The sequence below is a fragment of the Anopheles coustani genome, assembly GCF_943734705.1.
Source record: "Anopheles coustani chromosome X unlocalized genomic scaffold, idAnoCousDA_361_x.2 X_unloc_1, whole genome shotgun sequence".
In the NCBI taxonomy this organism is placed as follows: domain Eukaryota; kingdom Metazoa; phylum Arthropoda; class Insecta; order Diptera; family Culicidae; genus Anopheles; species Anopheles coustani.
In genome coordinates, this window is record NW_026525048.1 from 484,342 (window position 1) to 498,961 (window position 14,620).

The window sequence follows — 14,620 nt, forward strand, 5'->3', positions numbered from 1 at the left end:
CTTCGAACCGGATAGAATTTGGATTCTTGTAACATTCATCCGGAGTAAACCGCGTTAGAGAGTTGATTCGCGGAAAGAGTTTGAGTTCAGTGGATGGTAGTTAGATTCACTAGTTCGTGGTGGTTGCCGTGGTGAAATTGTGACCATTGGACCTGTACGTGAACGACCGTGTCAAGCGGCAACCAAATCCAGCAAGGCGCGCGCGAATTTGAGTCGACGCTACAGTGTGGCACAAAAAGTTAGCGGTTTGCGTATAAAGGTTAGCATTTCTCGGGACAGAAACAATAAGGAAAATGCCGGTTACGGACAAAATGGTGCGTCAGATGAAACGCGTATACAACGACAAGTTAGCGGGAGTTGATTTTTTTTATGAGTTCATCGAAAATTATACCGAAAACCAGCAATGCCAGATAAGCAGCCTCCTCATTTCGTTGGAAGAGGCTAAGAGTAACTTCGAAAGTGCGAGAGAAAAGTTACTAACGGAACACGAAGAATGTGATACGGTGGAACTTTTGACCGAAAAACAAGCCTTCTACGGGAAGTTCCATCGGGTGAAAGGCTTTCTGTTGGAGAAGCAAGATGGGGCGGACGGCCATAGGCCGGCTGCAAATAGTACAATGGCGAATGCAAGTTTTACAAATTCGCAAGTGAGGCTTCCCAAAATCGATTTACCGGCGTTCGATGGTGACAAAACAAAATGGATGAGCTTCAAGGATCGCTTCACTGCAATGGTTCACGATGCAGAGTTGTCGGACATAATGAAGCTGCAATATTTGTTGGCTTCGCTAAAAGGAGATGCTGCCAGGTTATTCGACCACGTAAAGCTTGTAGAAGGAAACTACAACAGTACGTGGCAAGCTTTGTTGGAGCGGTTTGATGATGCGAAGATGCTGAAACGGGACTACTTCAAGGCGTTGGTGGATCTGCAACCGATGGCTGCCGCAACGGCGGAGGAATTGACTCGTATCGTCAACGAATCGAAGCGCTTAGTGCTTGGGATGGACAGATTGCAGGAGCCTGTATCTTCCTGGGATACCCCATTATCAAGTCTGGTAAGATACAAGTTCGACGAGCAAACACTAATGGCTTTCGAACTTATTGCAGCCGAGCAGAAGACGGATACCTTTAAGGCATTGATGGAGTTTTGTGAGCGGCGCATCAAGATTCTGACAAACTCGGTCGTCCACACGCAAAACAGGATCGATACGAGGCCGGCAACCAGGGGAACAAATGCAAATCCTGACCATCAAGGTACTCGAAAGCCTACACAAAGACCGTATCCGGCTTCAATGTCCTGTGCAGCTCAGACAGGCAACATGCTCAGAGGGTGTGTGTTGTGTAAGGCTGATCATCATATCGCAAGATGCGAGAGATTTGCAAAGATGTCGTTGTCAGAGCGTCAACAGATTGCGAAGGTTGAGTCTTTGTGCTTCAACTGCTTGGGAAAGGAGCATCAAGCAAGATTCTGCAAGGCCCATTCAAGATGCGGAAACTGTCAGAAACGACATCACACCTTAGTATGCAACAAAACCAATCCGATTATCCCGAGAACAGAGAGCAGCATAAGCGCCACCACGTACATACCAGCTCCAGTTGATTCGCAGCCTCCACAAGAAAAAATGATTTGGTTGTCAACGGCTCAGGTGTTGATTTGCAATGATGAAGGTAGAGAATTTCCAGCTAGAGCGTTGCTGGACCAGGGGTCGCAATCCAACTTCATGAGCGAACGGTTGGTACAGCAGTTGAAGCTGAAGAAAAGGCGACTAAATAAACCTTTGTCCGGCATCGGAGCAGTTTCGCTAAAGGCAGAGACGATGGTGGTAGCTACCATGAAATCACGAGCGTCAACCTTTGTGTCTCGAGTGAATTGGTTGGTGCTGCGAAACATAACAGCCAACTTTCCAGCGCAAACTCGGAACACGGAGTCCTGGAACATTCCCCAAGCACTGATATTGGCAGATCCAGCATTCTTCCGGAGTGAGCGGATAGACCTTCTGATTGGTGCAGAGTTATTTGGCGAGTTGCTCCAACAAGGTCAATTAAAGTTAGCACCTCACTTGCCAAAGCTCCTGGAGTCCAGCCTTGGTTGGATTGTATGCGGCAGGGAAGAACGAGTCTCTGAAGATGCAGCTGAGGTCGTCTGTTCCTGTTTGGCTGACAACGATCTTGGGGCAATATTTGAGAAGCTGGCTAGCCTGGAAGCGATACCGGAAGAACGTGTACGGTCCGAGCAAGATGAGGAATGTGAAAACCTTTATCTAAACACAACGAGGCGCACCGAGTCGGGAAGGTATGTCGTTAAGTTGCCCAAGGTAGCCAACTTCGAAGAAAGGTTGGGAGACTCACTTCAACCAGCATTGAAAAGGTTAGCGGCCATTGAAAGGCGTATGATCAAGGAGCCGAACCTGGGTGCCGCGTACAAGGAATTTATGTCCGAATACATCAGATTAGGGCATATGACAAAGGTGTCAACTTATGTAGAAGATAAGATGGCAGAGGGCACGCCACGGTTTTACCTGCCGCACCATGCAGTTTGGAAGACTGATGGATTGACGAAAAAGTGTCGAGTGGTGTTCGATGCATCATGCCGTTGTGGTACCGGGCTAAGCTTAAACGACATTTTGTTGACTGGACCGCGATTACAAGACGACATAGAAGTCATTCTTCTCAGATTCAGGATGAGGCCTGTGGCCTTTATGGCTGATGTAGAGAAAATGTATCGGCAGGTCTTGGTGGCGGAAGAAGATAAAAATCTACAACGAATATTATGGAGAGAAACCGCCAACGATCCAGTTGGGGTCTACGTTCTGAATACGGTAACGTATGGGACCGCGTGTGCACCATTCCTAGCAATCAGGACATTATTTAAGATTTTCGAAGATGAAGGGCATCAGTTTCCCATGGCGTCACGCTGCGCAAATGATTTCTATGTTGACGACATCTTGTCCGGCGCAGCGACCATAGAGGAAGCGGGAAACATGGTAAAGGAGCTCAGTGAGTTGCTCAGCATGGGAGGGTTTGGCCTCCGCAAGTGGGCTTCCAATGAGCCAGAAGCACTTGCAGCAATCACACCAGAGCACATCGCGAAGGCAGGAAATTATGAGTTTGGGACGGAGCCTACAGGTACGGTGTCCACATTGGGCTGGTCGTGGAACACATCGTCGGACGTCTTGAGTGTTCAAGTTAGGCTACCGCCACAGATCGAAACCCTACGCACGAAACGGCAGGTATCAGGATGCCTCGCGAAAGTATATGATCCATTAGGATTCCTCGATCCTGTTAAGATGAAGGCAAAGCTGCTTTTGCAACGTATAGTAACTTTGAAGGATGCCAAGGGAAAACGCTGGGACTGGGACGATGTGTTACCAGAAGGCTTGTTTGCAGAATGGATCGCGTTCTTTCCCCAACTTACGGCACTATCAAAGATAGAAGTTCCAAGACCAGTGGTAACGGATAGCAGTATGGAAAAACAAGTGCATATATTCTGCGACGCATCGGAAAGGGGGTATGGAGCTTGTTGTTACATCCGTTGTCAGAAAGTTGGCGAAAAGGCGACAGTGAACTTCTTTATATCGAAATCGAAGTTGGTATCGTTGAAGCAAAAGATAACGATCGCTAGATTGGAGTTATGTGCAGCGCTCTTGGGCAGCAACTTATATCGGTTAGTGAAGAAGGTCCTGCCGGAAGGAGCACCTGCCTTTTTATGGACGGATTCCATGACTGTGTGGCATTGGGTGAATTCTCCTCATGGAAATTGGAAGACATTCGTAGCGAATCGCACATCAAAGATCCAGCGGAACGCGGAAGGAGCTCAATGGAGACACGTGCCGGGAGTCGAGAACCCGGCGGATCTGGTGTCTAGAGGGGTGGATCCGGAGGCACTTATCGACACCAAGCAATGGTGGTCGGGGCCAACATGGCTCTCCTTGGAGGAAGAATCGTGGCCAGCATTGCCAAACAATGCAAAGGCATTGGAACCTACAGGAGAAGAACGAGCAACAGCGGTACTAGCCTCTTCGCTTGACGAAGAGAACTTTAGTGACCGACTCTTCTCCCTGTGCTCCACATACACTAAGCTGCGCAGAGTGGTGGGATATTGTCAACGATATCTCCATGCTCTAAGATCGCATGCAAAACCAACGTCAGAGGAAATGGCACCGTTGACCACTGAGGATTTAAGGAAGGCGGAGTCAACGCTTTGCCACTTGGCACAGAGGGAGCAGTTGGTGGCAGAGCTGGACACGTTGAAGAAAGGAAGGAGTTTGCCGAGTGCTTCGGGCTTGAGGTTCTGCGATCCTTTTCTAGGCGAAGACGGATTGATTTGTGTCAAGGGACGGCTTCAGAACGCGCATATGAATGAGGCAGCAAAGCATCCCATAATAATTCCCAAAGGCCATCCGTTGGCGAGGTTGTTGGCGTTACATTACCATGTCAACTTGCTTCACGCTGGGCCACAGTTGATGTTGACCTCATTACGACAACGATTTTGGATCATGGGAGTGAGGTCAGTGGTTCGGCAAGTGCAGCGGCAGTGTGTCAGCTGCTTCAAGAATAAGCCGAAGCTGGTGGTGCAACCAATGGGAGAGTTACCTGCAGCAAGAGTAGCGGAAGCGAGACCGTTTGCCATATCGGGTGTGGATTACTGCGGCCCAGTGTACATCAAGGGCGGTCATAGGAAGGCAGCACCCACAAAGGCATACATCGCAGTGTTTGTGTGCTTCGTTACGCGGGCAGTGCATCTGGAGTTGGTTTCCTCTTTGTCCACGGCAGCCTTCATAGCGGCACTCCGAAGATTCGTGTCGAAGCGAGGATTAGTGGCTGAACTGCACTCCGACAATGGCACCAACTTCAAGGGAGCCGCCAACGAACTGCGTAAACTCTATGATCTGGTTAGTTCCTCTCAATTTCAGGCAGAGGTAACAACTTGGAGCAGCGAACGAGGTTTGAAATGGAGTTTCATTCCGCCGGGAGCTCCCCACTTCGGAGGACTTTGGGAGGCAGCGGTTAAGTCGATGAAGCGTCATCTACATCGTGTATTGGGAGACGCAGCTACCACGTATGAAGATATGGTCACGCTGTTGGCGCAGGTAGAATGTTGCCTGAATTCGCGACCTATCACTCCGATGTCGGATGACCCTGCAGACTTGGAAGCACTTACACCGGGACACTTTATCACGGGTTCAAATATGCAGCAGGTCCCGGATATTGATCTGCGGGATATTCCGGAAGGCAGGTTGAATCATTGGCGGGTGATTCAACAGCGATTTCAGCACTTTTGGGCTCGATGGCGATCCGAGTATCTGCATCAGCTGCACGTTAGGAATAAGTGGAGTATGCCTGCGACGGCTATAGAACCTGGAATAATGGTTATCATTCGTGATGATAATATGCCACCAAACAAATGGCCATTGGCACGAGTGATAGAAGTGCACCCAGGGAAGGACGGGATAGTCAGGGTTGTTACTTTGCGCACAACTCAGTCCGATAAAGTGAAAAGGCCAGTTGCCAAGTTATGCGTACTTCCATTTGAGGGCAACAGAAAGGAAGGAGGAAAGGTTCAACAGTGTAAATAGTTTAATTAGTTTATAAAAATTTGAATTTTTATGGTGGTCGGGATGTTAGCGCCGTAAAGTAGGCAAAGGATGCCCCAGTAGCACAGTCCTTTGCATAAGATAATTATGTTATCAATAATAGATGTGTGAGTAATACATAAGCGATAAGTATTTGTGAAATAAGATCTAGCGTTAAGATAACATGTAAGTTACATCAATAAATGTATTTTAGTCTAAGCTGAACCATCGATTTGAGCTATCGGAACACACGTTATATGGTTTACCTAAGTAGGTATTACTTTTTTTAAAGGTGCACAACCATCTCATTTTGTCACCAGACGCCACTGATGTTAATGTACGCGATTTGTCGCACGACGCATAAATTAATGCTCCTGGGGATCGATCGAGATAAAGGAAATAAGCGGTGGCCAGTATTGGTATCACGGTATAGAAAAATGCTTATCAGTCCAACTATGGTAAGTCCGTTAGTGTGTTTTCAAGCATTATTATTGTTTAAAAATATCGTAGAATGTCAATAACTAGTTTGTTTTTTCCGTTTTTCAGTAATGCAAGACTAACTCATGACAACTTATCACTAAATATATCAATGGATGGATTACCATTGCATAGAAGTGGCAGCATGCAGTTTTGGCCGATATTATTTAATATTCATGAGATGCCGAAAGTTCCTGTGATGACGGCAGCTATTTTCTGCGGCATGACAAAGCCGACGAACGTTGAGGAATATTTACGTCCCATGGTCACGGAGATGAACAACATCATGGAAAACGGAATAAACTTCAACGGGAAACATGTATCGATACATCTAAGGGCCATTATTGCAGACACTCCAGCAAGAGCATTCATAAAAGGTTGATTACAAAACTTATGGTCAGATAATTATACACGGATTTAATTATTCTTTCATTTCATTTTCGCAGGTGTAGTAGGACATGCCGGTTACAGCAGTTGCCAGAAATGTACCGTCGTAGGTCAATACGACAGCGCTGCTCGCACTATTGTATTTTCTGGGACACAAGCAACACAACGAACTGATGAAGCATTCAGGGAAGGCGCCTATCCAGGACACCAAAGGACGACGACACCTCGTTTAGATTTAAGAAATTTTGACATAGTCCAGGATGTCGTGGTTGCAGATCGTTTGCATCTTATCGATCTTGGCATCATGAAGAGACTGCTAGTGGGCTGGCGAAACGGAACACTGGGAAAAAGAAAATGGGACCAAACTCAAAGTGAATTAATAACGCAAGCCTTGCAGACGATAAAACTTCCTTCTGAAATTCATCGTAAGCTACGTACATTGAAGTATGTAAATTTTTGGAAAGGGTCCGAATATGCATCATTTTTACACTATGCAAGTATCGTCTTGCTGAAGGAACATTTGGAGGATAATGTATACGAGCATTTTTTGTTGTTTTTCTGCTCTGTTACTCTTTTTTTTTCGTCCGTATATCAGCTATACTGGCCGGTTGCTGGAGAAATGATGAAAAAATTTGTTGAAGACTATGCTTCTATTTACGGAGAACGCTATATCAGCAGCAATGTGCATAACCTGCAACACATTTTGGAAGAAGTAGAACATTTTGGTCCATTAAACACAATATCCACATACCCGTTCGAAAACAAACTGCAATTTTTGAAAGGTTTGCTTCGACATGGATGGAAAAGTTTAGAGCAAGCAGTAAACAGACTGTCTGAGTTAGAGAAATTCCGTATGCCTCATCAAAAGTTTAGAAAACAAACAGCTTACATACGCGAATCATTTGTATTGCAAAACAACATTAGGAATTGTTGGTGTCTAACGATGGATAATTCAATAGTTCAATTCCAAAACGTTACCATTGGATTGACGGTTGGTTCGGAAATTACTGGTATCACCGGTAAACAAATGCGATGCAAGGATTTATTCTTTCTCAAGCCTTTTGAATCTAGTTTTCTATATATCTTCAAAGGATGTCCAACTAACTTAAATGAAGAGTGTGTAGAGATACCTCTTCATCAAATAAGATGCAAGTTGGTTGCTGTTCCTACCAGAAACCCCGAAGAAGCAGTATTTTTCCCTATTGTACATACCATAGTAGAATAAGAAAACAAACAAAGCAAAGCAACTCAATAAAACAACAAAATGAATAAAGATAAGTTATAATTTATTTTACCTCCACCGAAAATGTAACATCACAGAAAAATAAGGAACTTGAGTAAATAATAAATCAATTTGAATAATAAATAATTTAAGGAATCCTATTTACATGACTATGGCACGATGTTTTGGCGTAATCGGATAAATGGGTTCTTTCATGCGCATGCCTTAATTTACGAACGAAAAAGTTAGCTACAGTACTCATAGCTACCGTGACGCTTTCGTTAGTTCCTATTTCTTTAAAAACATCTAAAACTTTTTCAAACTGGTTTAACCTAATTTTCCTTTCTCCTTGCTTTAGACTCCTTCCCGTCCAACTGATCTGTGGAACAAATTGTTTGGATAAAATAAGATCCATCGCTTCATGCATCCGGTTTTCAGGGTCGGCTCGGTTAATGTTTGATTGTAGCCATGCTACTAACTTTGTACGGTAATCGTAGTCTCCAAGACGTCTTTCTAGGTCTTTGAGCTCCTCTTCACTTGAAACCCTTTGGAATTCAAAATCTGTTCGCCTGCTTATCCCTTCTCTAGGAACCGTCGATGACACCAACATTTGAATTTCCGTCCTGCTATGTTTAACATCTTGCTGAACTTTCTTCAGCGTATTTTCGAATTGTTGACTTTGCTGCATCAAAATGTCTATTTTAGCATCATACTGCTTCAGCATACTTTCTATCCGGTCCATTTTTTCATCCTGCTGATCAATCTTTCTGTTGATTTCCTTCAAGACGGTCATAACATCAGAAAGTGAAGGCTCTGGAAATGGATGAAAGAACTTGTTAACTGAACTCATGAAAGAATAATTGTTCTCTGATTCACTTACCGGAATTCGATGGCTGTGATGGTGGTATGATATGTGATGATCGTGAAGGTTGCGTTGTATGAGTAGGTTGGTGTTTGAAAAATCCTGCTTTAAATAAACGATACAACATATGTAACTTACGAATGTTATAAATAAATAGTTATATCTTGATTTCAATAATTACCACTACTTGTCGATGCTTTTGGAATTTGATACGGTACACTGTGTCGGGGAAGTTGGTTTTCAGTTGACTCGGTTCCGGTAGATGTCGTAGCCTGAATGCTTCCACTGTTAAAATCTAAAAAAACAGTACCAAGGAAACCACATTATTAAGCTGCACAAATGTCGTCAAATATTTCAAATACCAACCTCTTAGTTTGACGATTTTATATTCGCCACTTTTCTTCAGCGCGTGCATTTTTGAGGAAAAGTTATCCATCGTTCTGTAAAATAAAACAGACAATTAACACGACACATTCAAACATCGCCGATAGATCAACCGGGCTGCACATCGTACGGTATGTATAAAGATAAGTGTTCAATCCTCGACTACTAACCAAGCAATAAAAATTTCTCTTCAACAGCTAAATCACCTCACCAACACAATCACTGTTCACGATGACCACGAGTGCTTTCAAACCGGCTGTAAAAAGTGGAATGAAAATTGAATGAAGTGTGAATTACAGGTAGATTGGGAGATTGAAGAGGAAAGATGGCGGTATGAGGAGGCAGCTACTTCTCCTAGAGGGAATATTTTTTTTGAACCTAGACGGATTATTTTTTTCGAACCCACCATTTTAAATTTGAACCCACCATTTTGAATTTGATCCCACCATCAAATTTGAATCTGACAGCCCGTCAACATCGCTGTCAAATCGGGTCGAAATTTACTGCGCATCGTGCCCTGGACCGACCCGTTTTCGCGTCGAAAATATTTCAAAAATCCCCTTGGGACTTTCACAACGTGTTAAAAATCAGCCAAGCGCTTTGAAGTACGTCTTCCTACTGCGAGCAAAAAGTATTAAAGAGAAGAATCGACGACGAACCGCCGACGCCAATTTCATCGATAGGCGCGGAATAGGGAGGAAACGTAGCGGGGCAAAACGCATAACGGTTCGGTTTGACGAACGAATCATTCTAGGGCGGGGTAGGAAGTGCGGATCAATGGGGCGAAGGTGAATCAACGACGAACAGCCGAAATCAATCTCATTGATAGGCGCGGGATAGGGACGAAACGGTAGAGGGGCGAAACGCAAAAAAGTTCGGTTTGATGAACGATTCATTCTAGGGCGGGGTAGGAAGTGCGGATCAATGGGGCGAAGGTGAATCGACGACGAACAGCCGACGCCAATCTCATTGATAGGCGCGGGGTAGGAAGGAAATAATAAATAAAAAACTTTTCATAGTTCGGGTCAATTGATGGACGAGGGAGACGAGTCGCGGTAGCGACGGTAGGTAGCGCTGTAGCCTCGACTGTGAGCTGGAGTGAGACGGAAATACATTTGCCACTCAAAATTGCTACTACCCAAATAACCTTTTGCGTGCTTTAACCTCGCGATGAGTTGATATCCGTTCAAAAACCGAGGGTTATCCGTTCAACGGATAGTTGTGACAATAGCAGCGGCATCCGTGCAATTTTTGAGAGGTGAGCGCGCGAGAGCCCCAGACCCGAGAGTTACTTCCGAGAGATTTTTTCTTTCGCTTCTACGCGCGGCTGTGACGTCACAGCTCTTGCGCGAATGAATACACTGGACGAAATGGTTTGTTGCGTTTTTATCTTTTTTTTCTGGATTTCTTGTGAATCCAATAACACCGAAAACTAAGTTAACATCGATAATCCATCAAGAACAGCATACACACTATACAATAAACTATTTCGTATGAAATATACATACTTCACTGCAGAGCTTACCTGCTAGTTGAGGAAGTTTTTTGCTCAGCTTCTATCGGTCAGGTGCGTTGCTCCGGAACTTATCATTCTGCGTAAAAAGATGTCTCCAACTAGCTAGGATCGTAGGTTGAATAGTTGATAGTTCATTGAATACCCTGCAATAGATGAAATGTAAAAATTATATGTAATTATCGCCGAAAAACTTTAGCGAACTTACCGTGTTGCTTTGTTTACGTCGATCTGGCAAAATCGCTCTACGCATGTGATGAACGCAGCGAAGGAGTAAAAAATATTCACGTCTCCATCGTTCTAATGGAGAAATGCAAGCTCATGCTTGAAGCGACGGAGCACGCAGCGACAGATGCACGCAGCGACGGATGCACGCAGTGACTGAGACAAACGCACAACGCGATGTGCCGCAATGGAAAAATGTTGAGCTCGGTGCGCTCCTCGTGTACGGGAGTTCGATCACCCAAATAAGATCTCTCCATCGAAAAATTCGAGAGCGGGATCGAAAAATTTGGCTAAGTTCGCGAGCGACGGGTCTTCGCCACTATCGCGGCATCTGCGCACGGCAATCATCGAGGGAGGCATCGCAAAAATCGGCTAAGTCCAAGAGAGCTGGTTTTTTTTTGTATGGAGTTTTCTCTGGCATGCTCAATTTTCAAAAAGAACCCATCCCAGGCTGGTTGGGTAGGGAAGGCTCTGGGGTGCTCGCGCGCTCATCACTGAAATTGGCCGCGAAGACGCTGCTATCGCGGGGAGTTGTCGCTGCCGGCTATTATTTGCAAATAGCCTGTGGTGGATATTCGGTATCCATAATTCGTGGTCACCTTGTATCAACGCATACTGCGTGAAACCACTCGCGGTCGCGGACTTATCGAAGCGAAGGGTTTGTCATCGTGTACAACTTGGACTTAGATGAAAACTCAGAGATTTTTAGTTACTGGATGCGCGACGGGCATTACGACCACGTCCGATCAGTGTCCACCGAATAGTTCCGCGGTCTATTCGGTATCGATTTATTTATACGGTTTCTTAGTAGTGATGGGTTCTCGGAACCGCACCCACCGCCCGGAACCGCTTCCGAGCATCTTTAAACCGGCTCCGATTCCGGCTTAGTAAAACCCACGATTCCGCCCGGAACCGACCGGAGCCGTCCGGAACCGTCCGGAACCGTCCGGAGCCGCTAGTCGACAGCCGGAGCCGGCTCCGGACGGCTCCAAACGACTCCGGACGGTTCCGGACGGCTCCGGACGGTTCCGGACGGCTTCGGACGGCCCGACGGCTCCGACAGCTCCGACGGCTCCGACTGCCGACTAGCGGCTCCGGGCGGTTCCGGACGGCTCCAGACGGTTCCGAGCTCGGAGTATTGCACCTACCTTACGGAGCCGCTTCCGATATTGGTGGAGTCATTCGGAAGCGGTTCCGATTTTTTGTCGAATTTACCCAACACTTTTTCTTAGGGCTAGTTTACAGGTGGTTGAATAAGTGTTGGTAATGAGACTGACCTACTTTACAAAAGTTGTTTATCGGTTCTATAAATGCTGATTGGATATATTGATGTTGTTGGAAACGGTTCCAACGTTGTGCAAAAGCAAATAAAGAAAAGAATTCCTTAGGGACCGCTGTGGTGCGGAACCAAAAAATTAGTCTTTTTATTAAACGCTTATGTTTGCACAATTCGCTCATCGCGCCCAAACGTGCCCTATTTATAGCCTCCTGCCGGCGAAGCTGACGCCAAGGGTCATCGCTCCTCTCGATCAGCCGATCCGTCAGCTGATCGATGAAGTTCCCTTTTGGCTTATCACTATCATCAGGCTGTCTGTTCTAAGCCGAATTGACAGCTGGCGTTAGAAGCAAAAGTGTTTCTAACATTCTCTTCCCCGAGTTAGACACATAGTTGTCTCACTCTTTCTCCAGCTGTCAATTCGGCTATATGTGCTGACTAATCTTTTGTTATAACCGAATGTTTTGAAACTAATGTTTTGTGTTAACGAAAGCCCTGTCTGTTGGTAAGTATCCATCGCAGATTACTTTTTCTAATCTAAACCTTTTTAAACAGGACGATCGCAAATCGATGCGGTAATACACGCAAGTGATCCTATGGATCTGGCCGGACAAACAACCACCTCGAACGACGATTCGATGGCTACGGCAACGGACAGCGGAGCTCCATAGCTGGCTATCCTTCGAGGGATCCTCGGTCATCATTGGCGTACGGCTGGAGACCTCGGACAGCAACAAAGCGAAGAATCGTTTCCGATGATTTCCGCCGTGAAACCAGGACCGCAAACGCTGCGCATTCCTTTCGCGCTGCCGACGATCGATGCTCTCCGGAGCAGTGCGTTCGTTGTGGGTGTGGAACGGCTGAATGTGTCGCCGATCGCGAAAGGACGCCGGCAGAACCGCACCGCAGTGATCGGGCATCAAATATAGCCCTACGGTGCTGTATCGTTCACCTAGCTCAGCAGACACTAGCAAAATACTGATTTCCACTCGTTTATCCACAGACCGCAACGCTGGGAAACGTAATCGATGAGACGCCGTGTGCCACCAGTCCTGTCGTCGAAGCGCATCCAGTTCACGCTGCCGATGCTCAACGTTTCGCGATGCCACCAATGTTGGAACGGGGGGGTGTGCAGCACAAGTCGTCAACTGAGCACGGAAGCGCCGATAGTGTATCTGGATGGTCCGGATTGCACCGATCTTCCTTTGATAGATCGCTCGCTGCTTACGCATTGCAATCGTTGTCCTCCAGTGAGCTTGAATGGCTATCGTTGCTTCCCGGAGCCGGAGGTATTGTCCCCTTTCCTGGATCCCAGCAGCGTAGACTCGAAAGCGCTGCTGGATCGCAATTGCTGCTTGTCGAACGGTTACAAACCGATCGCGTTCTTCGATCATAACACGGTGGCCACGGAACCAGCGCTGAATGACGACAGCAGCTATTTTCTTCTGCTTGTACTCCCCCCTATGCAGCTCCATCAACCGTTTTGCTCGAAACCGTCTCTGGATTGAGATGGTAACCTCACGCAACCGCACGCTCGTCGCCCAATCAGACATTGGCTCGTCCTTCATCTGAGGGACGCTGGATGTAAGATGGAAAGTGTACGCTTCTGTGCCGTTCTGTTGTGAAGTGTTTTCTGGTTTCGAGGAGTGTGTCGTTGCAGCTATTTGCGAAGAAAGTATCGTGTGCGTAGAAAGTGCCGAGTGTCCTGTGGTTGAAGTGTAGTTCGTTGGTGCCGTAGATCCGAAAGGTGCTGTGTGTGCCGTTCCTGGTGCGTGTCCTTTTTCCGTGGCGTGGTTTTCCGGTGATCGATTTGAATACGCCATCGCTGGCGTAGTTGAGGTGTCCGCCATCGCGGTGTGCCTCTTGTTATGATCAATGGCGTAACGCCATTGTTCGAACGCGGCCATTTCGTCGCGGCCGTGCTCGTTGCCTGAATAATGCACAGGTGGTTCGCGGGGTCGCAGCTCTTCCCCGTGAGAGCCTGCCGTACAGTAGCGGGATGTTTGCATCCTCGCCTTTATCTCCATCGCTTCCAGCTCCAATAGCTCCATCTCCATTTCAATGGCCTTCCTCCTTAAGAGGATCTCCTTCTGCCGCGCCGTGCGATACATTCCGCTGCGGCTCCGCGTGTCTCCTTCGTGTCCTTCAGCGAAACGGATGTCCTGGGCCGCCAGTCCAGCTTTTTGCACCAGTGTAGTGCCTTGTGGAGGGACGGCCATCCTGTCGCTACGCACCCATTCCGGGACCCAACTCGTGGTGGTATACGCCGATAGGGTAGTGCTGTGCGACGAACTTGGCGTGGGAAATTGACCGCTTTGACCCCGGCGCGGTGTTACGCCACCGATTGTGGCTGCCGCTGCGTGGGTATTTGGCCACTCTTGCCCGCCAGTCCCGTGGGGGTACAGCCCCCAAACGGGCATCTCCTTCATCCGAAGTGACGCTGCTTCCATCACTCACTCGCGAACACGAAAACGCGGATTACTTACGACCCGAAATGATGGATTTTTCGAAATCCTTTACCGTAACTGAGTTTTATTCATAAAACTCGAAAGACTATAATTTTTTGGAATGTTGGAAACGGTTCCAACGTTGTGCAAAAGCAAATAAAGAAAAGAATTCCTTAGGGACCGCTGTGGTGCGGAACCAAAAAATTAGTCTTTTTATTAAACGCTTATGTTTGCACAATTCGCTCATCGCGCCCAAA

General features: G+C 46.7%; 2 protein-coding genes across 2 annotated transcripts; both read left to right on the top strand.

The window, feature by feature from the left end:
- The first annotated feature begins 293 nt into the window (after positions 1–293).
- On the top strand, positions 294–6,130 carry LOC131269825 (uncharacterized). The gene is made up of 2 exons (XM_058272354.1): positions 294–5,229; positions 6,117–6,130. Exons 1-2 carry the CDS (start codon positions 294–296, stop codon positions 6,128–6,130), a joined length of 4,950 nt encoding a protein of 1,649 aa, XP_058128337.1.
- Positions 6,131–6,147: 17 nt separating this feature from the next.
- LOC131269826 (uncharacterized) lies at positions 6,148–12,587 on the top strand. The gene is made up of 3 exons (XM_058272355.1): positions 6,148–6,424; positions 6,494–7,216; positions 12,472–12,587. Exons 1-3 carry the CDS (start codon positions 6,160–6,162, stop codon positions 12,585–12,587), a joined length of 1,104 nt encoding a protein of 367 aa, XP_058128338.1. The 5' UTR covers positions 6,148–6,159.
- Positions 12,588–14,620: the final 2,033 nt, after the last annotated feature.

Bases quoted from the DNA above. Each gene is read 5' to 3' on its own strand.
- LOC131269825 (XM_058272354.1), top strand. From the start codon at position 294: ATGCCGGTTACGGACAAAATGGTGCGTCAGATGAAACGCGTATACAAC.
- LOC131269826 (XM_058272355.1), top strand. From the start codon at position 6,160: ATGGATGGATTACCATTGCATAGAAGTGGCAGCATGCAGTTTTGGCCG. The intron at 6,425-6,493 runs GTTGATTACAAA...TCATTTTCGCAG, and splicing joins AGCAAGAGCATTCATAAAAG to GTGTAGTAGGACATGCCGGT. The intron at 7,217-12,471 runs GTTTGCTTCGAC...CTTTTTAAACAG, and splicing joins CAAACTGCAATTTTTGAAAG to GACGATCGCAAATCGATGCG.